The 25,584-nt window shown below is 42.1% G+C and overlaps 2 protein-coding genes and 2 non-coding genes across 4 annotated transcripts; 3 read left to right on the top strand and 1 right to left on the bottom strand.

Moving 5' to 3' along the window:
• The first annotated feature begins 4 nt into the window (after window positions 1-4).
• On the top strand, window positions 5-9,287 carry TCP1 (t-complex 1). Its single transcript, XM_006197688.4, has 13 exons — window positions 5-90; window positions 698-923; window positions 2,013-2,098; window positions 2,292-2,420; window positions 3,404-3,501; window positions 3,880-3,990; window positions 4,282-4,463; window positions 4,845-4,971; window positions 7,007-7,182; window positions 7,560-7,683; window positions 7,988-8,180; window positions 8,339-8,502; window positions 8,987-9,287. Exons 2-13 carry the CDS (start codon window positions 860-862, stop codon window positions 9,201-9,203), a joined length of 1,671 nt encoding a protein of 556 aa, XP_006197750.1. The 5' UTR covers window positions 5-90; window positions 698-859; the 3' UTR covers window positions 9,204-9,287.
• LOC116281695 (small nucleolar RNA SNORA29) lies at window positions 3,664-3,803 on the top strand. Its single transcript, XR_004191151.1, has one exon. It is a non-coding gene; the product is annotated as a small nucleolar RNA SNORA29 (small nucleolar RNA).
• Window positions 7,745-7,874, top strand: LOC116281694 (small nucleolar RNA SNORA20). Its single transcript, XR_004191150.1, has one exon. It is a non-coding gene; the product is annotated as a small nucleolar RNA SNORA20 (small nucleolar RNA).
• On the bottom strand, window positions 9,197-24,643 carry ACAT2 (acetyl-CoA acetyltransferase 2). Its single transcript, XM_006197687.4, has 9 exons — window positions 24,487-24,643; window positions 23,534-23,668; window positions 20,955-21,136; window positions 19,516-19,633; window positions 12,236-12,379; window positions 11,304-11,426; window positions 10,573-10,727; window positions 9,908-10,018; window positions 9,197-9,591 (listed from the first exon to the last, which is right to left on the bottom strand). Exons 1-9 carry the CDS (start codon window positions 24,539-24,541, stop codon window positions 9,421-9,423), a joined length of 1,194 nt encoding a protein of 397 aa, XP_006197749.1. The 5' UTR covers window positions 24,542-24,643; the 3' UTR covers window positions 9,197-9,420.
• Window positions 24,644-25,584: the final 941 nt, after the last annotated feature.

The following is a 25,584-nucleotide window of genomic DNA, read 5'->3' as shown; positions in this document are numbered from 1 at the left end:
CAACCAATCACCTCGTGGTAACGCACTTGGGGGGCGCGGCGCCACCCGTTAGGTCGAGCGACGCTGAGTTGACTGCGTCCTGGATACCAGGTACCCAAGGCTTCTCGTTACCTTATTTGCGCGCTCGGGTCACAAAACATAGATCTTTGTTGGACCCACACACACCCCAGGTGGATACCGGGAGAAAACGGGACAGTGCGAGACGCACAGTTTTCTTTTCAGGAAGAGTGGCTGTCATTTTCCTGTATGGCCCATAAAAACGCTTGCCCTGTCCCACTCAGGTTAGGGTCCCCAAGGTTATACTCATGAGCCCGGGAACAAAGCCTGCGCGCCAGCTCCTACATTTAAGGAAAACAAAGAAGCCAGTTTATAAACTAACATTTAAGACTCGCTCAGAACACCGGATTACCTTAGACGACCCCACCCCCTACTGCCGTCACACTCCAAGCCCCGCCCTATCAACCACCTTTTCTAGAAGGCACTAGAATGTGCAAACGCGCACGCGCAACCCGGGCTTGAGCCGAGTACCATCTTCCTCCGCTGTCCGAGATCCTGACTTCCGTTCTCCTACCTTCGCGCCCTTCTCATTCGCTCTCTAATTGGGCAAAAGTGCTAAGCCCGCCCCCTTCCGGCGCCTCGCTTCCTGCGCATTCACGCTTCTCGACCCCTCGCCCCATCTTTCTTTCCCGTCCTGCAGCGCGGCCCGGCTAGGGAGCTGGGAGCTGAGGAGCGGTGTTCCCAGCAGCCCCTGCGACCTGGCTCTGGTTCCTTTCCACGCCGTCGCTGCCGCCCGGCGTACCGTCCCAGAGGCTGATCGTGCGCGGTGTGAGTGAAGCTCCAGGAGTACCTTGCCGCGAGGATGGAGGGGCCTTTGTCCGTGTTCGGGGACCGCAGCACTGGGGAGGCGATCCGCTCCCAGAACGGTAAGGGCGGACGAGGCCTGCGCCGGGCCCGCGGCGGTGCGCCTCCTTCCTCGCCTCGCTCTGCCGCGGGTACCGTCCTTAAACGCCTTCCTTTTTCTGTCTCCCGACAGGGGCCGCCCGGGAGGGGCGGGTGGTGTCTCCGGACTCCGGCGGGTCTCGCCGCTTCTGGCGGCGGCGCCGTTTTCCCTGAGGAATTCCCGAGAGCGCAGCGCGGTTTTAACGGGAACTGGGTTTAGTTAAAACCCCTGGGCAGGCCCGGCCCTGCGGCTGGGAAAGCGCTCCCCGGCCTTGAACGGTAGCTCCGCGAGCTTACACGTGCGAGCCACACCTTGAGTTCCCTGGGGTCCGGGTGCCCTGCGCTTTTTTGTTCCGATTCTCGCCAGGAAACGTTTTCTTCTCAATCCTCGGCCTCATTTTAGGGCCGTTAACCAGAGAAAACTAGTTTTAATTGCTGGTTTACCGATGAGCGAATGGCCATCGGTCACAATTCAGATGACTTGTCTGTTGTACCCCGTTGGTTATCACCTGCGGTAGATGCTGCGTCCCCAATGTCCAAATTCAGTTCTTACCCCACCTGTCACTAACAGTCTCTTATAGTAAAGTTAACTGACGAAATTATTGTTGTATGTTAGAATATGCGATACTTAAAATGAGTTTATTTGAAGTCATGAGTGCCAGTCGATCTTACCGTTGATAGATTCCTAGTTTTTGTCATGAAGTCAGAACCTTTGGATTACCGGGTTTTTAAATTTCTCTTTTAAAAACTTGTGGCTTTTAATAGGACTTTAAAAAAAAAAACTTGCCGGAATCTTAAGGAAAAGGCTGATAGATACCATTTTCTGTTCTGTAGGAAGTGGCAGAATTCAAATTATGGCTAGTAGGTTTTGACACTCGGTGTCAAATGGAATTTTCTGGTTAGCTTCTTCCCCCCTCCCCCATATTACGCTTTTAATAACTGATTTCCAAATTAGGACGGATCTGTAGACTTAAAAATTCAGAGGCTCTCGGATGTTATTTACTTTTTTTAGGCTGAAATGATTGATTCTCTTGAAATCATAGGTTTTCCTTTTTTTCCCCCCATTTTTATAGTCATGGCTGCAGCTTCGATTGCCAATATTGTGAAAAGTTCTCTTGGTCCTGTTGGCTTGGATAAAATGCTAGTGGATGATATTGGTGTAAGTACATTCAGATGTGTTAGTTTAAAGGGGAAAAGGTTCATAAATACCTCACTTTGTAAATTCTGATTTTATCACCGCTGGAATTGGAAGATGTAGTGTAGGTGAATGTATCGTGGGGTTGTGCTAATTTAAAGGATATTCTGTTTCTGTGGGTGATTATATCTTTTTTCCCTCCTTGGAAATTTCTTAGGATGTAACCATCACTAATGATGGTGCCACCATCCTGAAGTTACTGGAGGTAGAACATCCTGCAGCAAAAGTTCTTTGTGAGCTAGCTGACCTGCAAGACAAAGAAGTGGGAGATGGAACTACCTCCGTGGTAGGTAGACCGGTGGTTAAAGAGTTACTTTTTTTTTTTCCCGTAAAATTAAACTTAAAGAAAGTGAAGCCGTATTCACAAGTAAGTGATTTGCTTTTGAGTCAGAAATAAGTTACATACTTAAGATGGGGAAAATTTAAGTTGTTTTGGGGGTAGAGATTTAGAAACAAAATTTGAAAACTTACTATAGCTTCTACAATTCAGGTTAAAAAAATTTAATATAGTCGTTTTAAATGTTTCCACAAGTTTTTCTCTTGGCTTTAACAGTATTCATGCATCACGTAGAGGCATGGTGTTTAGGTTTTGTTTTCTTAATGGTTTCATTTTAAAGAAAGTTTCCTTCTCCCCTCACTACCTGAGGCTTAAGAATTTCTAAAAGCTTATTTTTAAAAAACAAGGTGGTTTTATATTTTAAATGCTGACAGACCATTTTAAGGATTCATAATGAGAGTTGGAGAAAGTTGATAAAGATGTGATCAATAACATGACATAAGCTCCTTGAAAATTACCCAGCACACTGATACAGTAGAAACACTATTATTTGGTGAGGAATAAATAATAATTTGCTCTAAAGAAACAAGCAGTAGTTTGTGAGGGAAATGTTTGTTTCTAGATTAAGGCGTAATTTCCCTGCAAACACGCAATTTTTTGAAGTCCAGGTCATCTGAGTGGTCAGACTCTCCTGTTAGCTTATGTTGAGCACTCCATCTTGAAAAGTAATGGATGTGTCTCCTCTGCTGTTGTACTGCAGAACTAGTTTATTTGCCAGAGCATTTTTCTGACTCCTGTCTGGCTTTAGCCATTTGCATATAAATCACTGTGTACAGTTACCTTTTCTCAGGTTTCTAATAAGCAGTTATACATTTCTCTGCCATCATCATTCTGGTTACTAATATCTGATGCATGTTAGTGTTGTTTTCACATATGCGTTGCACATGATGAGTGGCAGGCTCATATGAGAGCAATGAATGTTTTCCCTACAGGTTATTATTGCAGCTGAACTTCTAAAAAATGCAGATGAACTAGTCAAACAGAAAATTCATCCCACATCAGTTATTAGTGGCTATCGACTTGCTTGCAAGTAAGCTTGTTTACATTCAGAGAAAATTTTGTTATTTGATGTAATAGTTGTAAATAGTCTGTGTTCTTTAAGTGTTCCAATTAATGACTAAATTTTATTTTGAAAAGTTGTATTTGTGTTTAAGTAGTAACATTTGAAGTAAGAAGTAGGCTCAGTATTTTTTTTCCCATTTGACTACCGCATTATCTCCTAATAATAGATTTTAGTGGCTATGCTAATGGGATAGATTAAAATTGCCATGATCTGAAGAGGGAGGGTTTATTTGTGTCCTCCTCCTATATGAAATGGCTGAACAGAAAACTGAAGCCTCCTGACATTTTGACACAATGATAAAACAAAATTTTGAGTGAAATGTATTCTCCCCCACACTTTAAACAGGGAAGCAGTGCGTTATATCAGTGAAAATCTAATTATTAACACAGATGAACTTGGAAGAGATTGCCTGATCAATGCTGCTAAGACATCCATGTCTTCCAAAATCATTGGAATGTATCCTTGTGATGGTCCAGTAAAGTTTTTAAAAGTAAGATCTTGTGTTAGTTTTTGTGCCAGATGATGCTGTATTGAAACTTTTCTTTTTTCTAGGAGGAAAGGTAATATAAAGTGTGTGTAAAAGTGTTAGCAGATAGTGTTTAACAGTATTCTAACATTTCAGTGGGATAATTAATGATCGTTTCTTTCATGAGAAAGCTATAAGGAAGTGCCTTTGAATTACTACTGGTTTTCATGTGTACCCACTGTTCATCCCAAGTTTCTTGTTCTCCTTAACTGATGGCTTAGAAATGGTGATTTCTTCGCTAATGTGGTGGTAGATGCTGTACTTGCTATTAAATACACAGATATCAGAGGCCAGCCTCGCTATCCAGTCAATTCCATTAATATTCTCAAAGCCCATGGGAGGAGTCAGACGGAGAGTATGCTCATCAATGGCTATGCCCTCAACTGTGTGGTGGGATCCCAGGGTAAGGCTTGTGATGTAGTTGTGAAATGAAAGCACTAAAGGTTAAAGTTAGCTTTTTGTGGGTCGCGTAACTACATTTTCAGAAGAACTATCTTAAGATGTGCACTTACTGTTCTTAGCGAAGCCCAGAGAAAAAGGAAATGGTACATCGTCAGTTTCTCTTTTGTAACTTACATGTAACTTAGGAAGATGCCAGTTAAAAGAAAGTACATGTGTTTAGTGCCATAAGCATTTGTTCCTAAGGTTAAAAGTAATAAAATCTAAATTTGTTTATATAGAACAATTTAAAATCTCTGTGCAACTCTAAGGATAGGAGTGTTTTATAAAATGTAGCATTGATATAGTTACCATTGAAGGTACTTACTGCTGTGTTCAATTACAGGCATGCCCAAGAGAATAGTCAATGCAAAAATTGCTTGCCTTGACTTCAGCCTGCAGAAAACAAAAATGAAGCTTGGGGTACAAGTGGTTATTACAGACCCTGAAAAACTGGACCAAATTAGACAGAGGTATGTTGAGAGATTGATTTTTGACCTGGGAAAGGGGTGTTTGTAAATTGTGAGTCTTTTGGAGGACTTTAAAAATTAACATTGAAAACCAAAGTTAAACTGTTTTGCTTAAACTTCCAGGAAAATTAGAAAACGTGGTGATGATGTTTTAAGAGAGATTTAGGTGATGATAACATGAAAATCAACTTCTTTGTGGAATTTTGGTCTTATAGTGTGTCCATATTAAGAATTCAAGATACAACCAGAATATGTTTCCTCAAATAAGCAGTACAAGAACCAAGCAGATAGTGGGGAGGGTATAGCTCAAGAAGTAGCCAGTACCTTCTCTAAAAATAAATAAACCTAAGTACAACACCCCCTCCCCCAAAAAAAGGAGCCAGGCAGATAGTGTTGACTGAGTGCCAGGTTAGGGAATGCACACGGTATTATCTATTGCCTGACAAGCTAGAGGATGTGCTCTTTTGTCTTCTAAATCTGTGTGTGTACTGTTCTTTCCTTAGCTGTCCCCATCAAGGGTCAGTCCTAAGAATGAGTGTTCCAGATCCTGTTGCCGCCTACCTTTAGAGTCTTGCTTCATTACTTTTTCTCAACTGCATCTTCAACTACTAGTTCTATTCTTCATTCCTTTCTCGAATCCACATGTAACTGTCTTATCCTTAAATAAGCGTCTTATGCACACATTCTGTTCCAGTTACTCCCTGTCCTTCCTCATCCCTCTATAGCCAGGTGTTGCAAGATTGATTTATACAAAAACTTTCCTGGTGCTTTATTTGTTGTACCCTTTTCAGGTCTGTTCTCCAGTGTAGGACTGCTTGCTAACATCATTTCACTGCTGTGAAATTCACTACACACATTCAGTCTTCACTTGACCTTTATCAAACCTTTGACTACTTCTTGAAAGACTTTTGGAGGATAGAGCAGTTTTGTGATACTACCCTGTTTGTATTCCTGTGCCTGGGGTGGCCAGACATCTCTGCCAGAGACTCCCAAATCCGCTCCTCTGAACTCCATACACGTGTGTTTGAGTGCCGCTTAAGCCTCTCCAAGTCAGCATGTCTAAAACTGAACTTGTGATGATACCGCCACATCTGCTCTTTGCTGTTGTAGTGTTAGGGACCCCTCCACTCAGGCAGAAAACTAGGAAATATCCTTAATTCCTTTTTACCTAATACTCTTTGCCTTCTGATCTGTCACAGAGACCACTTGAAAAAGTAAAATGGCTTCAATTATCTACATATTTCAAATCTATCTCTTTCCTATAGCTTGTTTGTGGTTTCCATACTATTTCTGGCTGCCTTCTGGAAGGTTTACCTGAACAGCTAGCTTCACATTCACCTTGTTGAAATCTGAACTCTTGTTTTCTTATCTGCATCCTCCCCCACCCCCTTTAGTATTTATTTTACTCCAGGAGTCAGTGGCTGAACCTCCCAAGTTACCCAGGCCATAAGCTTTGATTTCTCTGATCAGACCATCTGTTTTCATTAGATGCCTCCTTTCCTTCAGTCTATCTTTTGAAAACACAGATTGGTACTACTACTCTTACTTAAAAATATTAAACTTCTCCCCAGTCCAGACTCTTACATCCCTACAAGGTTCTTCATTTTCTGGTCCTACCTGCAGTTTCACCTTCCACTACCTCCAGACCTTCAAGCTTTCCTTATCCCACCTACCAGGCTGGAGTTGTGTCTTACGTGCTTGTAATCTCTTGTTACCCTCTGTAGTAACACTGCCCTGGAGTTTGGCTGACGGTCCATCTCCCTGCCAGATCCCCGACGGCGGGGATGCTGCTTCCTTCTAACCACAGTTCTTGGTTAGGAACTCAGACTGGGGTGGTGGAGAGCTAACTGGTAATTTTTAATTACTTGAACTTTTCTGTAAATTGGACTGATCTAAATTCTGGTCACAGAAGGGAAAGAATAGTTAATTTAACCTGCAATCTCGTAAAAAATACTTAATGATTAAGTTAGAGCTATATTTAATGTAAAAAACACGGATGATAACTGTGGGTTACTACTCAAATACTTTGTCTTTATAGAGAATCAGATATCACCAAGGAGCGAATCCAGAAGATCCTGGCAACTGGTGCCAATGTCATTCTAACGACTGGTGGGATTGACGATATGTGTCTAAAGTACTTTGTGGAGACTGGTGCTATGGCAGTTAGAAGAGTTATAAAAAGGGACCTGAAACGCGTTGCTAAAGCTTCTGGAGGTACGTCTCCTGCCAGCTCTCAGGTACCCCATGTTACCTCACGTGACCATGTCTCTTTATATTGGAGGTTAACTCTAAGCAGCTCCAAAAACATAACAGTTTTTACTTTTTCCTCCCTTAATGCTTTGTGCTACAGATGTATGTATACAGCCATTTCTCCTGTAACTGGGAAAGTTCTTTAACTTTCTTCACCTAGAAGTGATGTAGTTCCATCCTAGGATAAAAGGACAGTTGCTTGCTTGATGCCTAACTGTAAACCTTAAACTTGGCGTTTATACATCATTTCTATCGTAAATACATGTTTCTGAATCTAAGGTAGGATATGAAAGTATTCATGGGAGAAAAATGTTTACAGGTCTTTGTAATTATTTTAATAGCGACTATTCTGTCAACCCTGGCCAATTTGGAAGGTGAAGAAACTTTTGAAGCTTCAATGTTGGGACAAGCAGAAGAGGTGGTGCAGGAGAGAATTTGTGATGATGAACTGATCTTGATTAAAAAGTAAGAGCTACTTTCTAAATTATAAAGCTAGAGATTTTATTAAGGAGTAAAAGTAGATCACCTTCCCATTTATTTGCTGCTATAGTCTTTCAGTGACATGAGCAGTTATACGCATGGGATAAAATAATGTTGGACCATTGTAAATTGAGATGGACTAACCATTTCATCTTTTTTGCATGGTCTGGACATTGCTTCCATGTGTAAGTATCCCGTTAAACAGGATTTAACCAAGGTGCTTACAGTGAATTTCTGTGTGATTTTGTTAAAGTGTTGATTTAAGAGTTTCATTGTTTTTTTTCAATAGCACTAAGGCTCGTACCTCTGCATCAATCATCTTACGTGGGGCAAATGACTTCATGTGTGATGAGATGGAGCGCTCTTTACATGATGCTCTTTGTGTAGTGAAGAGAGTTTTGGAGTCAAAATCCGTGGTTCCAGGTGGGGGTGCTGTAGAAGCAGCCCTTTCCATATACCTCGAAAACTACGCGACCAGCATGGTAAGAACATCTCAAAGCCTGTTTTCTTTTGAAGAAGGGCATGGGAGATGTCTTTGGCATTTTGTTAATATGAATATGCTTCGTCTGAGACCTTAACTGGTGGTGTGGGTTTTAATATTCTTCCTTTTGTGAAGACTCTTCATTGTCTGTCTTCTTAGGGCTCCCGGGAACAGCTTGCTATTGCAGAGTTTGCAAGATCACTCCTTGTTATTCCTAATACTCTGGCAGTTAATGCTGCCCAGGACTCCACAGATCTGGTTGCAAAACTAAGGGCTTTTCATAATGAGGCTCAAGTTAACCCAGAGCGCAAAAATCTGAAATGGTAAGGATGCTTTCCCTTTTTCATTGTCATCTGTATGTCTTGAATGGTAGTTTGGTTTTGTTTTAAACTCATGAAAGATGATGACTAGTGATTATGTTAGGTGTGTCTTTGTTAACAAATCTGATTCCTAATCTCTTCCCCACTTCTCTTTACCTACAGTAGGAAGGTCCCACAGAGGCAAAATGGAGATTAGTTTTGGGTGATACGTACCTATTTTTAAGCAACCTCCTAAGATATTAAGTTATGCTTAGAAGCAGTTTTCTTTATTACCATCCATAATTTTCTACAACTTTCAGTGCTGAATTTTATCCATAATCAACTGCTTTAGACTTAAAGGGGTCTCCCATAACATCCCAGCCTTTCCCAAGATGACCATCTGGATGGAATAGCTGGCATTAATGAGCCACCTAGTCAGCTTTTAAACGGATGGGATGGGTGTGTGTTATATAAGAGGCTCTTTAATATTTTTTTTCTGAAATTGCAGGATTGGTCTTGATTTGGTCAATGGTAAACCCCGAGACAACAAACAAGCAGGAGTATTTGAACCAACCATAGTTAAAGTTAAGAGTTTGAAATTTGCAACTGAAGCTGCAATCACTATTCTTCGAATTGATGATCTTATTAAGTTACACCCAGAAAGCAAAGATGATAAGCATGGAGGTTATGAAGACGCTGTGCACTCTGGAGCCCTTGATGACTGATCTGATTTCTTTTATTTATAACAATGTTAGATGCAATTTTCTTGTACCTTGAGTATTACACATTAAATTGCAGCAAGCTGTCAAGCGTTCGGTTTCTTGTGAAATGGGACATCATTCCCATCCTCACTTTGGTCCTCTGGCTTCACATGATTCAGTATTGATTAGCTTAAAAATGAGGTTCAGGTTTAGTTGAAGCATAGTTAATTGTTAAGCAGTTTCATGCTCTCTGAACACACATTGCTATTCCCATCCCACCCCCGACGCACAGGGCAGCGACACCACGGCGTCCACCCTTGCGCTCCATCGTGTGTAACAGGGTGACAAGGATCCGACAGCCAGATGCTCCAAGAGGATGGCCCAAGGCTATCGCCCCTCCTTCCGTGTTGACCTAAGGGGTAAAAAGACAGAATTAAAATCCTAAACTTACAAATTTTTCCCTGTAACATCACACCAGTAATCTACCCTTTCAAATTCAATTTTTATTTCAATTGCTTAGGAGCTGACTTATGCCCCTGTGACATCCATTCTGTTTTCGTTTAAAAGATTTTGTTGGGAAGTGAGTCCCAATAGGAACTTGCCTAGTATCAGCCATTACCGGATGGCCAGTACCTGGGACGTACCTGTACTTTGCTATTTACAGTCTTAAAGTTGCATTGTGAATGTTAATTCGCAAGCTTTTGTCCGGACTACAGGCTCATGTTTACCTTCTCTGGGTTTAATCCAAGTTCTTTAGTTATTGCAACAGACAGGGCTGCAAAGGCTTCATTGATTTCAAATACATCAACATCCTCCAGTGACCAACCTGCTTTTGCAACCTAAAAGAAAGGTTAACAAAACAGCTCTAAAAACTCATGACCCATTCATTGTAGATGTAGAACAATATTGTATACTGAAGGATCTCAACCCAAACTGCCACTTTTGAGTTGTTCCTATGTCAGCCTAGTAACACATTCTGCCTTCGTGACGCTAATTCTTAACGGTTAAGGATTAAAACATCCCTTGGAAATGATAAAGTATCTTAAAATTTGAACCAGTAACATGTATGTATGTGTACATGAGGTGGTATGATAGTCCCCTAAGAAGCATAGGATCCAAGTGTTGGCTGCTCTTCGTGGCAGGGAAAGAAGACTACAGGTGGATATAAATGAAAAAGCTCATTTAAGGCCAAAGGGAAAACTTGAAACAACACAAATGGAGCCTGATAGGAATGAACAGGAAAACAACAATCAAGCTCAATCTTGGTACTTTGGAGTGGGAAGGACCTTAAAGAGGGCAGAGGTTAGTAGGGGTCTACAGGCTATTGGTCTGGTCCTGAAGGGTTACAGCAACAGAGTGAAGGGCAGGTGCTGACGTTCAGAATTAAACTCACGGCTTGCTTTATTGCTGGAATTGGTCCTGTTCCCATAATGGAAGGCTCCACGCCTGCTTGTGACCAGGAAACTATCTGCGCTAACGGTTTAAGGCCGCGATCAGTAGCTTCTGACTGCTTCATGAGAACCACAGCTGCAGCACCGTCATTGATTCCTGTAAAACATGGATGCCTTGGATTTCCAAAGTACTGCTCATTAAGCTATATACTTGTATCTGCTTTCTCCAACACCTGAAGACGAGTTAAATTAGTCTTAACACCTCTTGGCAAAGTCATTTGCCGTAATTCAGACTTCACGTTGTAATTAGAAATGGTCAGTTTGGCAATAGGACTTCACACAGCAGAACAATGCAATGGGAGGGAGTGAGAGGAAAGCAGTGGGGGGAGGGAGATTAATGGAAAGAAATGGAAGAAATAGCCCAGACCTCACAAGAGGCATTGGGAGTTTCTGATTTTGGAAAAGGGCAAAGGTAGTACATAAATTCTGGAGTTCCCTCATTTGCTTTTTTGTGTCCTGGGATACTGTAGGGTAACCAAATCCATTTCTCAGTATGTATAGGTTAAGTCAATAATGAAGTAGGGAGAAACATGATCAAAACTACATTTTTCCCTAAAGCAACTGAAATAAGGTTTAGAATAATTTGTACAAATAATCGATCAAATGAAAAGCATTAACTTGGCAGACCTAGCAGAAGATGGGATTCTCCCAATTGCCTTTCAGGAAATCTAACCTGAAGCATTCGCGGCGGTGACGGTGCCCGTTCCATCTGTAAGAAAGTGAGGCTTTAGCTTAGACACGTCTTCTATGTTGCTCCCATGGCGAGGAAACTCATCTGTTTTAACTTCAGTAAGACCTGCAAAAGGAGAACAATTACCAAGACCAGCACACAGATGGCAGGCAGTGTCTTGGGAATGGGGGATTCCTCAGACAGGATGTGTGAGGATTCATACTTGGAAGAAAGGTTTATCATAAAACATGGTCATTCCAATAGGAGGAAAGTACGCACTAATACGAATTATTGGATGTTCAAACACTAGCACTGTCTTCATGAAACATTTTGAGTGTTTTCTGTTTCCACATCCATAGCCCTTTCTGAGGGAGGCAGTTCAGGGAGTTCTTTGTGCAGGTTGCTAAGGTTTGGGGTATAGGTCTTGGCCGGTTACAACTGACTGGATCAGGGGTATCAAAGCCCATCTCATAAAGGCTGGATGTAATCAATGTCAGTTGTCGGTAACAACTTGACCGGAGCGTTCCACATCAGAGAATAGCAAACTGACCCCCCAAAAAGTCCACCAAGAAATACGAAATGCACACAGAAGCAACAGGAAGTAATGGGCGTCCGCGTCCCAGGAGACAGCCTACAGGGGCAGAGAGGTCGGCTGCTGCCTCCTAACCGCTGTGAGCCAGGGCGCCAATTTCTCATGAAATCTGCAGTATCTGCACAGCAGTGTGGATACTCTGGGGCCAGAAGTGGATGCCGACACTGCCTCCATGTCTCCTCCCCACCCCACGCTCAGATGTATCCTCAATATACTGTTTGCAACCTGAAGAACGTGAGCTAACACCATTTTTAAACATTCCTACATATTCTTTTGAATATTAATATTACTCTCACCAATCAATATCCACATTGATATTTAAACTGTTGACTTATACACTCACCTTTTCTAGAAGATACAAAAACTGATACAATCTCTTTGTCAAAATGGCCGGCTTTCTGTGCGTTCTCCGTTCTGTTCTGGGACAGAACTGCAGCCTTGTCCTGGTCTTCTCTACTCACTTGCCATTTTTTGGCTACATTTTCAGCTGTAAAAGAAAAAGTAAATGAAGCAAAAACCCAAACATTTTTCAGTAACTGGCTTTTGGTAGCTCAAGTTTCTCACATGTAAAAGAGCACTGACACCAGACACTAGAGGCTCGCTGGTGGCTGAGACAGCGCTCGGTGGCGATCTTGCCTCCCACCTAATGTGGGAAAGTTGCAGTGATCCTTTTTTTTCACTTCACAAACAAGAATTTTATAAGTAAAACACTGATGAAGGAAATAGAGGATGATACAAAGAAATGGAAAGATACTGTGTGCTCTTGGATGGGAAGAATCAACATCATTAAAGTGGCCGTACTACCCAAAGCAACCTACAGGGTTTGCAGTGATTCTTAGGAAACCATATTCTTTATTTGCTTCTCTCTTTTCTATAAAATAAGAAACTTCCAGAAATTTCCTTCATGCAGCTTCATTAACCGCTTTTATTTTTGGCCCCATCTGCTTTCTCTTCTCTTTCTGAACCTCTGATGGAAGGTTGTAGGCATCATGCCCCTTTATCTCTAAATTTTAATTTCAGTGTATATTTCTGCCCCCCCATCCCCAAAAGCCCATTTTCTTACATAACCACAGCTGCCAAAATCAGGAAATTTAACAGCAATACTATACTATATAATCCTTGGTCCATATTCAGTTTCACCTATTGTCCTAATGATGTCCTTTAGAGCTGATTTATTTATTCAGTCCAGTATCATCCAAGCCAGGATCATGTGCTGCATTTCGCTGTCAATCCCTTTAGTTTCTCTTTACTTGGAACAGCTCCTTAGACCATCTTTGTGTTTTTGAAGGGCTGGGGCCAGTTCTGTTATCAGATGTCCTCAATTCAGGTTGGTTTGACTGGTGTTTCCTAGAAATTAGCTGACATGGGACAGCCCTGAATGGGGCTTGGTCTTCTCGTTCAGTCTCGTCGGGATGCCTGTGCTAGTTTATCTCAGGTGACACTGGTCTTGCTCACTTGATTCAAGTGGCGTCCACCATATTTCCACACTGTAAAGTTACTATTTTTCCATTTATAATTAATCGGTAATTTATGGGACATCATTTTGAGATTATAAAAATATCTCCTTAGCAAATTTCACCCACTGCTTTTAGCACCTATTCATTACTATTTTTAGTCCATTTACATTTTTATTTTTTCATTTATTACTTTCTAGCCCCAACATTCCTTCTATACATACTAATTGACATTCTACTGTAAAGAACTTTTCCTTCTCTTTCCATCTACTATTATTTACATCAGCTAGGATCATGGATTTTTATTTTATTTAATATGTATAACCCATTGTTATGATTATTTATTTTAACGCTCAGATGTGGGCGGTAGGAATCCTTTTGACGTGTCCCCATGTGCTCTAAGCACTTCACTTCCTTCTTTTTTTTTAAGCATTATTGTCCTAACCTTGGAATAAGCCATTTCTCTAAGGATCCCTAGTTCCTTTTTGTGGAGAAAGGTATTTAGAAACAAAGATCTAGTTGTTAGGACCGCCCGTTGTTACTAGCATGTCACTGTTTCTGTGCCTGTTCATGAGGACTTACATACACATACAGTTTACAGTTGAATATAAATACACATGGGGTATCTTGAGTTCATACTGATATCTCTGAATGCAATCTAACACAACTGCGTTCTTCCTTCTTTCCATACTTGAAACTCCCTTTGACAATGGTGAGAAGCTTGGCTCCCATTATCCTCAATATATTCACTCATTTGCTCAAACCTACAATATACAGAAAGTAGTTTCAGAATTTGCTACCTGTATCACTGGAAAAGCAAACCTATTAACTAGAGCTCAATATTTGCTTACAGCTTTTTTCTTTTTTTAGGTAAAATGGAGTGAAATACAGAAATCTGAAGTGTATACTTCCATGGATCTTGACAAATTCACACAACTGTATATCCCAAATAGGTAACATTTCCACCGCCCCAGAAAGTTCTGACATCCCTTACCCATCCCCCTTCCTTGAAGCAAATAATGTTCTGATTTTTATCACCATAAATTATAAATGCAATTCAGCATCTTTTGCTCAGCATTGGGTCTGTCGTATTCATGTAGCTGAGTTTATCACTGTTTGTTCCTTTTTATTGCTGAGTAAGTACTCCATGGTATGCATATACGACTATTATACATTCTCCTGTGGATGGACACCTGGACTGTTTCCAGTTATTGGCTAATATGAATAAGGTTGCTAGGAACATACTTGTGCAAAGCTTTTAGTGATCAATGTTTTCATCTAGCTTGGGTAAAGAAACTATCAAATCTTTCTCCAAAATAGTTATACCATTTTATACTCATTCCTGCAAAGTATGAGAGTGGTAGTTCCTCCACGTCCTTGCCAACATTTGGTGATATTTTCATTTCAGTCTTTCTAGTAGGTGTATAATGGTACCGTATTGTGGTTTTAATTGGCAATTCCCTCATAAGTAACGTTGAGCAACTTTTTATGTGCTTATTGGTCATTCATGGATCACCCTTTGTAAAATACCTATCTGCCCAAATTTTTAGCTCATTTTTCAATTGGGTTTCTCTTTTTATTATTTTTATAGGAGTTCTTTGTATATTCTAGATGCAAATCCTTTGTCAAACACATGTATTCTGAATGTTTTCTCCCTGTCTGTGACTTGCTTATTCACTTTCTTAACAGAGCCTCTGATGATGAGCAGAAGTTTTAATTTTTAGTAGTCTAATTTATGAAATTTTTCTTTTTCTTTTTTTTTAAATGGAGGTACTGGGGTTTGAATCTAGGACCTTCTGCATGCTAAGCATGCACTCTACCACTGAGCTATTATTTCCCTCCCTGTCTCAAATAAGCTATTCTCTTATGCTGACTTCTAGAAGCATTACAGCTTTAACTTTTATTTTTAGATCCATGATTTATCTCAAATTAGTATTTGTATATAGTATGGGGTAGGAGTTGAGGGTCATTTTTTCTATATGAGTAATTTGTTATTCTAGCACCATACACTGAAGAAGCTTTCCCCATTTCATTCCATTGGTACCTTTAAGTCTATTTCTGAACTCCCTATTCTGTTCCACTGGTCAACTTGCCTACCCTTATGCCAAAACTACACTGTCTTGATGACTGCAGCTTTACAGTAGCTTTACAGTAAGTGTTAAAATCAGATAGTGTGAATCTGTCTATATTCTGCTTTGTCAAAATTGTTTTGGCTATTCTACGTCCCTTCCACTTCCATGTAAATTTTAGAATCAGCTTGTCAATTTCTAAGAAAAAGTCTGCTGCAATTATGATGGGACTACACTGGGGCCATAATTCTTTACATATTTTTTAGTGACTGTCCAGGAATTATAGTATAGATCCTTAATTTATTACATTCTACTTATAGTTGATACAGGCATACCTTGGAGATATTCTGGATTCACTTCTAGACGACCACAATAAAAGCAAATATCACAATAAAGTGAGTCACACAAGATTTTTGGTTTCCCAGAGCATATAAAGTTATGTTTAGTAAATAGTGTAGTCTATTAAGTGTGCAGCAGCATTATGTCTAGAAAAGAAAAAGTATGTACCTTAACTAAAAAATACTTTAGCAAGCTGTAACATCAAAGATCCTTCTGTTTCATGTTTTGTCAAAATTGTTTGGCTATTCAGATCACCATAACAAATATTATAATAATAATTTAAAATTTAAATATTGTGAAAATTACCAAAATGTGACACAGTGACATGAAGGGAGCAAATGCTGTTGGAAAAATGGTGCTGACACACTTGCTTGACACAGGGTGGCCACAAGCCTTCAATTTGTAAAAAATACAACATCTGTGAAGTACAGAAAAATGAGGTACACCTGTTCTGGGTCTCTTCACATAAAATTGAATAACCTTGTAACAGTATAGTTTTATTTTCCCTCTTCCTTAGTTCTATTACAACCATGTATGTTGTAAACTCTATAACAGTGCTATGCTTTTCGCTTTAAACAGCCACATCCTTTTCAAAAATAAAGAGAAAAAAAGATAAGCTTTCATACTTACCGCATAGTTACAATGGTGCTCTTCCTTCCTTTCTGTAGTCAAGCTTCCCTCTGGTGTCACTTCCCTCCAGTCTTTAGAACCCCCTTTAGTATTTCTTGTTATGTATGTGTGCTGACAACAAATTTGTTTTACTTCATCTTTAAAAAAGGTCTTTATTTCACTCTAATTCTTGAAGAACACTTTTACTTGATGTTGGATTCCATTGTTTTTGATGAGTTTTCTATCATTCATATTGCTGTTCCCTTGCACAAAAATATGTAGTTTTTCTCTGGTTGATTTCCTTTTTTTTTTTTTTTTTAATCTTTAGTTTTCATGTTCAGTGGTTTTACTACAGTTTACCTCAGTACAACTTTTTTATCTTTCTTGGTGTTTGAACTTTGTTTTTCACCAAATTTGGGCATTTTTCAGCCATTTTTAAAAATTTTATTGAGTTATAGTCAGTTTACAATGTTGTGTCAATTTCTGGTGTACAGCACAATTTTTCAGTCATACATGAACATACGTATATTCATTTTCATATTGTTTTTTCACCGTGAGCTACAAGATCTTATATATATTTCCCTGTGCTACACAGTATAAACTTGTTTATCTATTCTATATATGCCTGTCAGTATCTACAAATCTTGAACTCTCAGTCCGTCCCTTCCCACTCCCTCCCCTCTGGCAACCACAAGTTTGTATTCTATGTCTGTGAGTCTATTTCTGCTTTATATTTAAGTTCATTTGTCATCCTTTTTCAGCCATTATTTCTTCAATGTTTTTTTCTGGCTCATTCTCTCTCCTCTGAGACTCCTATTTCGTGAATGTTAGTCCACTTTATTTTGTTCCATAGGTCATCGAGGCTCTGTTCATTTTTTTCTCAGTCTTTTTTCTTTGGGTTCTTCAGGTTGTATACATCGCTCTGTCTTTAAATTCACTGACCCATTCTTCCGTCTCCAACTTCCTTCTAAGACCATCCAGTGAATTCTTTATTTCAGACTGTGAACTTTGAAGTTCTAATTTTCATTTGGTTCTTGTTTGTACTTTCTCATTTACTGCTAAGATTTCCCCCAGCTGTTCATCCATTATGATCATATTTTCCTTTATATCTTTAAACATGGGTAAAATAGCACCTTTAAAGTCCTAATGCTGCTAATTCCAGTATCTATCACTATAAGGATTAGAGTCCATTAGCTGTCCACCCCCAAAGCCCCCTCCCAGCTACAGGCTACATATCCTACTTCTCTGAATGTCTAGAAATTTCTTATTGCATGCTGGACATTATAGCTGATTTATTGTTGAATGTCTGAGTTTTATTATCTTTAGCGAGTATACTTTTATTCCCAAAGGCAGTTAATATACTGGCAGACCATCTTGATCCTTTTGAAGTTTGTTTTTAAGCTTACTGGTTTGGGTCTAGAGTAGCCCTTACCCTCGGCCCTACCCCTAACCCGTGGCCTTTCTGAGATGTCAATGAAGTGTCCAGTGGGTTCAGGTTTCTACTCAGGTTGGTTAAAACCCCTATGTCTCTTAGCAATCTACGAAATATCCATTCAATTCACAGCTTCCTAGCAGCTGTTTCTACTAGGCCTTGTAGAGTGTTGCCCTGCACATACATGGCTAAGCATCTGACCAAAGGCTTAAGGGGACCCTGAGGCAGACTTCTGGAGCTCCTTCTCTTCATAGCTGCCTTCTCTCCATACTGCACCACGAACTCCAGCCATCTCAGTAGCTCCAAACTGCTCTCTGCCACCCCAGTTCACTGGGGTAGCTGGTCCCCCAGACAGAAAGTTTAGAAAGCACTCCAGGTAGAAACCTAGTGATAGCGGGTCTTTCCCTTCTTTCAGGAATTCTGGGTCTCGCACAATTGCTGGCGGGCATTTGAAAAGAGTAGTTTGATATGTTTTGACCTGTTTTACACTTCTTTATAGCATAAGGTGTGTTCTTTACTAATAACTGTATCATGGCCTGAGCCATTATCTTTTTTTCAAGCAACAGAAATTTACTTTCTCACAATCGAGGAGGAAAGCAGTCCAAGATCGAGGTGCCGGCAGGTCTGCTTTCTCCTGAGGCCTCCCTCCTTGGCCGCCTTCTCACTGTGTCGTCACATGGTCTTCCTTCTGTGCCCACATCTCTGGTGTCTCCTCCTCTTCTTATAAGGACACCAGTCAGACTGGATGCTAAAGGCCTCATTTTAACTTAAATACTCCATGAAAGACCCTAACTCCAAATACAGTCACATTCCAGGGTCCTGGGGGTTAGAACTTCAACATATGAGGTTTGGAAGAACAGAATTCGGTCTATAACACCTTAGAAAGGGCTTGGGAGCTGACTTTTTAATGACCGTCTCTGCTGAGGCAGTTAGCTGGAGTATCACACTTTGAGAAACTCTGGCCTAGACACTCTGACAAGTTAGGCCCTGGTACGGCACATGTCGCCTTCCACAGTCTTCCCACCTGCCCCAGCCTCCACTGCTGTGGCTCTCACTCACACAGTGATGCAGATGCCTTGAACTTCTCACTGCTCCCTATGTCTCCAAGTCCTTCCTTCCCTCCGTGCATTTGCACACACTGCTCCCTCTGCTTGGAATCTTGCCTTTTAATCCCTTACCTTTTTCATATGAGTACTTCTCATAGAATCAAGAGTCATTGCCACACATATGAGCAAGGTGCTTACCCTCTCAGGGTTTGTTTCTTTACCTCTAAAATTAAAATATTCTTATGTTTTATATTTGTATGCAGTAAAGATATGAGTTCTTTTGATCTTCTAGCTGCTTTGCCAGTAAACCTAGACCACTGAAGCCTTCTAGATGGATGAAGACATGACCGTGTAGTACAAAGAATATAGAGTTAGGTACCAGAAGTACTAGTTTATCTCTGATATTGCCTTTGCCACAAAACTACTATTTGTGAACCCTTGTTTCTTCATTTGGTAAAATGAGAGACTGATCCAGAAGAACTCTGAGGTACCTCCCACCTGTAAATTCCCTGACAGTCAAGGAGTCACAAAGGAGAGGGGAAATATTTCCCCACTTTGGTTCAACAAATGAAAACTATCCCTGTCACCAGGAATATAAAATGATTAGGACATGGGCCTCACACCTGCAAAGCTGGTTTTTACAGTTAGTATGTTTTCAGCCATGTCTGCCTTACCTGTGATGCCCATATGGTAGTTGTGAAACGCATCGGTAAGCCCATCACAGAGTATACTGTCAGTTAGTGGTGTTTCCCCAATCTTGACTCCTGTCCTCAAGTGAACCAAATGAGGAGCCTGGAAACAAGAAACACGAATGGATTAGGCTCAGTCATAACTAGTCCTCTTCTTAGGATCCCACTCAGAACTATCCAGTCATTCCTCAGTCTTCACCTAGTCTCCCTGGTGACACATCTCCCTAGTTCCAGCCCATCGTCCTGCTCATCCAGGGCCTGAAGACCCCTGGAATCAACAGACTACTCCACCCTACCTGCTCTTGGGAACCCATTACTCTCTCCTCCCTACCCATTTTCATTTTCCATCAAACAAACCTATGCATTCTGTGTCCCATTTCCTTAAAAACCTCATTTATCCTTTCCAAACAGGCAACCAGTTATCTGTTAAATGAAGAGATCATCTAAGGGCTTAAGGGATGCTAACTATGTGTTACTTATTTTGATGGGAGATATAATGCCTATAGTGAGAATAATCAGGTTGCCCAGTTAACTGACGGGAAGAGATCTCTTAGTAGGGAGTCCTCTTAATTCCCACCAACTCAACAGCAGCTATCATAGAATGGGAAGTCTTAGAGTCAGAAGGTTTGTATTTGAATCTTGGCTCTGGGCCTAAGTTTCCTTACCTGAAAATTGGGAATAAAACCATCTAGTCTCTGCTAAGGGCTGTTATGACAGCATGTTTAAAAGTACCCCATAAAGTACTACACGGAGACTAGTACAGTTCCATCAGAATCACTCTGATCGTGTTTGCTACCTTCAGCCTACCTCCTCCTGAGCCTCAGCAGAGGCTGGGCTGAGCAGGCCTCTGCCTAGAAGATCCCCAGGTCAGACCCTGAATTACCTGCAGGAAGCAGGGAATTTACTTTTTTCTTTTCATGCTGTGCAAATTTGAGGGATGGAACTTGGTGAAACCAATCTCGTCCAGCAAGTCTATCAGAGAAGGGCACCACTCAGTGGTCCTCTTACTCACATTCTACACTACACGAGGTCAACAAAATTTGGTCCCTGGATTATGAATAAATACATATAATTTTTATAAAGGAGTTAAGTGACAACATCTGTTTTTGAGTTCTCCTCACAATGAGAAAAAAAATTAAAATCAACTGCCTAATGTTATAGGTTTAATTCAGAAAATATTTTATCCTTCAGTAACATTTTAGAAAAAATATATTCTGTTCCAAAGACACTGGTTTTTTCTTTAATTTGGATTTCCCAAACAATTTGAAGAGTAATTAATACTCAGGAAGGGATCAAGGCTGGATCCTTGTTTACTTGTTCCCTGTTTGGTTCCAGCTCTAATAAGTGTCTGTTTACTCTGCGTTGCCGTGAACATGAGTTAATCAGTTGGAGGTCAGTGAAAGCCATCTCTTCAGAGGCCTTACCTTGCTCATACTTTCCATGCCTCCTGCAACCACAATGCTGGCGTCTCCTATCCCTATTGACTGGGCTGCAAGGCACACTGCTTTTAGGCCTGATCCACAGAGCATTTGGCAGCTCCATGCTGGAACAGAGTAGGGGATTCCTGCACCCACACTGGCTTGTCGAACAGGATTCTGCCCACAACCTAGAAAAAGAAACACAGAGGCCTCTCAGCAATCAAAGAGAAAGATGAAATGTTTGGGTGAAAGTGTATCAAAATCAGGATACTGCCAACTGGGTCTCCTGCCACTTCCCAGCCCAGCCAAGTCAAATTCCCGGCAGAGGGAGAGGCCTGTATGGACTTGACACCTGTCACAATCTAGCCCTTAGATATGTGTTATCTTGTGTTGTTCTATAGATATTTCATGGATATCAGATTTCTTCTCGACAAAGAAATTATTAAGGAACTGTCTTCTTGATCTTTCGATAGGGCTTGAATAAGCACACAATCCCTTATAAACATAAGGGAGAACGTGGGCATTATTCATGCTTCTAACTAGGGCTATTTGCTTCCACGATCACAGCTTAAGATATCCTGGAGGATAAGAGGGTTATTTAAAAGAGAAAACCTCTGCTAGGAAGCACTTCTTTTCTTGCTTAATATTCATCACACCATGGTTAACTGGTTATGTAACAAGGTATATATGAAATCGGAATTGACAAATACTTTTCTATAATTCAACTGTGGGTACTTCATTCAGGGGATGGGAAAAAATATATCACATACTTAAGTTAATCAAAGAAGCAGAGAAGGGGATGGAGCTGAAAGTTTCAAATATCTTCAGCCACTATTGTCTGCTATCAGATGGTGCATGTTCACACAGTGGTCACTGTATTGTATATTTCAGATATACCCATACTAACACCTTTCCTTGGTGAGTTTGTTGGAAAAAATTAGCAAATAGGTCACTGAGAAAAATTTAGAGATTATATTCATCAGTGTTATTATGTAGGATTAGGCTGGAAGCCTAAAATTTGAGATTGAAAATAGACGCAGGAAAAATTATTAAAAAAAAGTATCAAAATATTCTCTGAATTAAACTCATAGAACACTAGTTAAGAAAGAGATTAATCTTATTTAAGGCTCCTGCTTTTTAAGCTACAATGAATTACATATGTATTTAGGTAAATAACCCCTTTATAAAAATTGTATGTATTTATTCATAATCCCCATCTCCAGGTACTTAAGAGTTAAGAAATGAGTACTAAATATAATTAATTAATGTTTTAGCATTTAACAAGAAAATGAGCTCCAAGAGGATGAGGGTTTCTATCTGATGTGAACACTGTTTATCCCCAGCTGACAGAATAGTGCCTGGAGCACAGCAGGGGCTCAGTATTAGTCACGTGATTACGGAGGGCACCTGGGCTTAAGAGGTAGGACAAGTGTGGGTGATATGATCCTGGATAAGTCACTCGACCCCTTAAAGTCTCATTTACTAATCTATAAAATGGAGATGATGTGATCCGACGGACTTACCGAGAGGACTAAATGAGGAAATGAAAGGGAAGCACTAAGTACAGTGCTTTAAAGGCCCAGCACATAGCAGGTCTTCAATAAACGCAGCTACTATTTTTATTGTGTGGAGATACCACAGAGGTGAGATGTGAAAGAGATAACAGAGAAACCAGGAGTGGAGGACCCCGTGGTAACTGAGTAAGTCTGAGCCGAGGGTCTGGGAAGGAGAGGGAGTAGCCCAAGGGTGAGCCACCTGAGGGTGTTACTCCTATATTTTAAGGCCTTGGAGAGTCATGAGAAACTGGTGTGCTTTGACTTTAAGGTCCACAAGGACAAGAAGGGAAAGGAGAATTAGGAAGAGGAACAACACAACTACAAAGTAAATACACAGAAAAATGGGCCAGGTCTCAGATAAGGTAAGGACAAAAGCTGGCTGTAAGTGAGTATGACCAATTTCAGCAGGAGTAATGAGAATTCATGCTATGAGCCAACATGAAACTGGTTATGAAAAACCAATTAGGAGCTGTCAGTGGTCGCAGGTCTATAAACCCAGTGGGACTGAGACGTGAAGGGGAGCAGTCTGCTGACTCACCTGGAACAGCCCATCCAGGGGTGATGTGCCCCTCTCTGGGAGGAATAAGAAGTGCAACCCACCTGGCCAGCTCAGAAGCGAGACCTCAGGGGCAAGGACTGGTCTGCGTGGGTGGCGCCCTAGCCCCCGCATGCAGCACAGGTGCAGGGCACAGAGGAACTCACTACTTCTTTATTGAACATGTGACACTTTAGGAAAATGTGGAAAGCGGAGCATACTCTCCCATGCCTCCAGCTGACCCTGCTTCTAAAGAATGAAAGGGCAGTGGAGGACGGTGATCTGGGTTCATTCCGAAAAAGCATATTAAAGACGCTTAGTGTTCAGATGGGGAGAAGCTACCGAGGGGCTTGGCAGAGGGGCGACAGTAAGCATTCTACCAGAGGGAACTTCCTAAATAAATTTATGGAGGCAAGTTTCTGTATGGGGGCAGGGGCGGGGGTGGGGTGGGGTTAATGGGCTGCTTCCAATAAATCTGAACTTTGAATAGTTACCTGCTGCCAAAACATGTCCAAATATGACCTCTGACACCTCTTCGGGAGCCACAGCAGCCCTCTTCAGGACTTCTCTGATGACAGTTGAGCCCAGGTCATGGACAGGAACGGTGGACAGGGCACCATTGAAGGAGCCTAGAACAGAAGCAAAGGCGAGGGCGATGGAGAGGGCGCCCAGAGCAGCGGCGGGCCGGCGAACTGTGGGTCTGGGAAGAAGGAGGGAGTGGCCCAAGGGCAGACACCTGAGGATGTTACTCCTGTATTTTAAGACCTTAGACAGTCATGAGAAAGTGGTGTGCTTCGACTTAAAGGTCCACAAGGGCAAGGTGAGGCCTGCACAGGCGCCCACCGCATCTCGTCTGGACACGGAGAGAAGAATGTGTGACTCGCAGAAGCCAAGCCCGGGGCAGTAGTCCCCGGCGCGCGGCAAAGACGTGGACCCGCGGGTAACCTGCCCATTCATTCCCCCTAGTCTGAGCGGATGGGCGCGGCCCACGCTTCCCCAACAAAAGGGGTCGACACTCCCGCGCGTCCAGGCTCTTTGAAATCTACAGAGCACTAAGGACATTTGGGCAATTCTCAGTAAACGTCCTGTGACCAACTCGACCTCGGCCCAGCGCCGGGATTCAGACCACCCAGCGGCCCCGCCTCTGAGACCATAGAACTGAGGTGGCGCCTCCTAGAACTGGCCAATCAGGGGCCTCGCGCGAGAGATCCTCTCCCCGCCAGCCAATGGGAGAGCCGGGAGGCGCGGTGGCCCTACCCAGGAAGCCAATAGGAGCACACGGAGCGAAGTGGCCCTCACCGCGCGAGGAGGGGGCGGGGAAGCCGGGCCAGCCGGGGAAGGCGCGAGGCACCGGGTTCCGAGAGTCCAAGAGGTTCCGGGGGTTCCTGCGACCGAGCCGGGAAGAGCCTGCAGCTCAAACCCCGCGCGCGGCCCGTCAACCACTCACCTATGGCGGTCCGCGCCGCCGAGACAATGACCACGGGATCCGAGCCTGCATTCATCCTGCCGCACAACCGCCGCTCGAGCTACTGTGGGCTCCGCGCAGCCAGCTAATGAGAAAAGTCCTGTCCCGTCGCTGACTAGCTGCGCCGGGGGGCGGGGCCTCAGGCAGCCCCGCCTACCGCCTCCGCGGGCGCCGGTGCGCAGGCGCGAGGGCGGAGCTGGGCGGGGCTCGGGGATGCGGGGGGCGCGGCGGCCAGGGCAGAGGGTTAACTGTGTACCCCAGAGCCAGAGGAGCGCTGATGAGCGCAGCCCACCGGCCGTTCAGACCCGCCTCTGAACAGCCGAGTGCTGTAGTTTCTGTCTTGACGTTTTTGTTTTGAGGTGGGAAGATTGTCTTTTTTGAACTTAATGTTTTTGGAGTCAGTGAAAAGTATGGTGACAGAAGAGGGTCACGCGTTCAGCCCAGGCTCTCAGTCTCGATGGCGAGAATTAGGTGTGAAATCTGCCAGCTACAGGCCTTGGGGCGGTTGTGACCTGTGCTTTCGCCCTTTTGGCGTCCAAAGTCCCTCTTTGTTTTGCTGATAATTAATTATCCCTTCAATTAAAGGTTAATTTGGTTCTCTGTGCAAACCGTAGGTGGACTTCATGCCCTTCTGTGGGGTTGGCACCACTTGCCTTTCTTGCTTTTATTTTATTTTATTGAAGTATAGTCGATTTACAATCTTGTTAATATCTGGTGTACAGCATAGTGATTCATTTATACATGTATCTAATTCCTTTTGATATTCTTTTTTATAATAAGCCATTACAAGATATTGAATATATTTCCCTTTGCTGTACAGTAGGACCTTGTTGTTTATCTGTTTTATGTACAGTAGTTAGTATCTACACGGCTTGCCTCTCTTATCCTGGAAGATCAGCTGTAGCAGTGAGTGTGTGAGGAACCGCAGTGTCCCGGTATCCCACAGATCAAAAGAATTTCCTCTGGTTGATAATATGGACAATAATGGACAATCTGGCAGGAGAGGAACCTGTGATAACTGGTTGAATCACTCTTCTGTTTAAAACCTTTGACAACATCCTATCCACTGTTGGGCAAAGT

The sequence above is a fragment of the Vicugna pacos genome, chromosome 8, assembly GCF_048564905.1.
Source record: "Vicugna pacos chromosome 8, VicPac4, whole genome shotgun sequence".
In the NCBI taxonomy this organism is placed as follows: domain Eukaryota; kingdom Metazoa; phylum Chordata; class Mammalia; order Artiodactyla; family Camelidae; genus Vicugna; species Vicugna pacos.
Note: the sequence above shows the minus strand (reverse complement) of the source record. Positions and strands in the feature narration are given on the sequence as shown.

Excerpts from the sequence above, each read along its gene's own strand:
- TCP1 (XM_006197688.4), top strand. The coding sequence starts at position 860 with ATGGAGGGGCCTTTGTCCGTGTTCGGGGACCGCAGCACTGGGGAGGCG. Across the intron at positions 2,099-2,291 it reads TGCTAGTGGATGATATTGGT|GATGTAACCATCACTAATGA; the intron begins GTAAGTACATTC and ends GAAATTTCTTAG. Across the intron at positions 4,464-4,844 it reads CTGTGTGGTGGGATCCCAGG|GCATGCCCAAGAGAATAGTC; the intron begins GTAAGGCTTGTG and ends GTTCAATTACAG.
- ACAT2 (XM_006197687.4), bottom strand. The coding sequence starts at position 24,541 with ATGAATGCAGGCTCGGATCCCGTGGTCATTGTCTCGGCGGCGCGGACC. Across the intron at positions 11,427-12,235 it reads TTTTGTATCTTCTAGAAAAG|GTCTTACTGAAGTTAAAACA; the intron begins GTGAGTGTATAA and ends CTCCTTTTGCAG. Across the intron at positions 9,592-9,907 it reads TTGGATTAAACCCAGAGAAG|GTCAACACGGAAGGAGGGGC; the intron begins GTAAACATGAGC and ends TTTACCCCTTAG.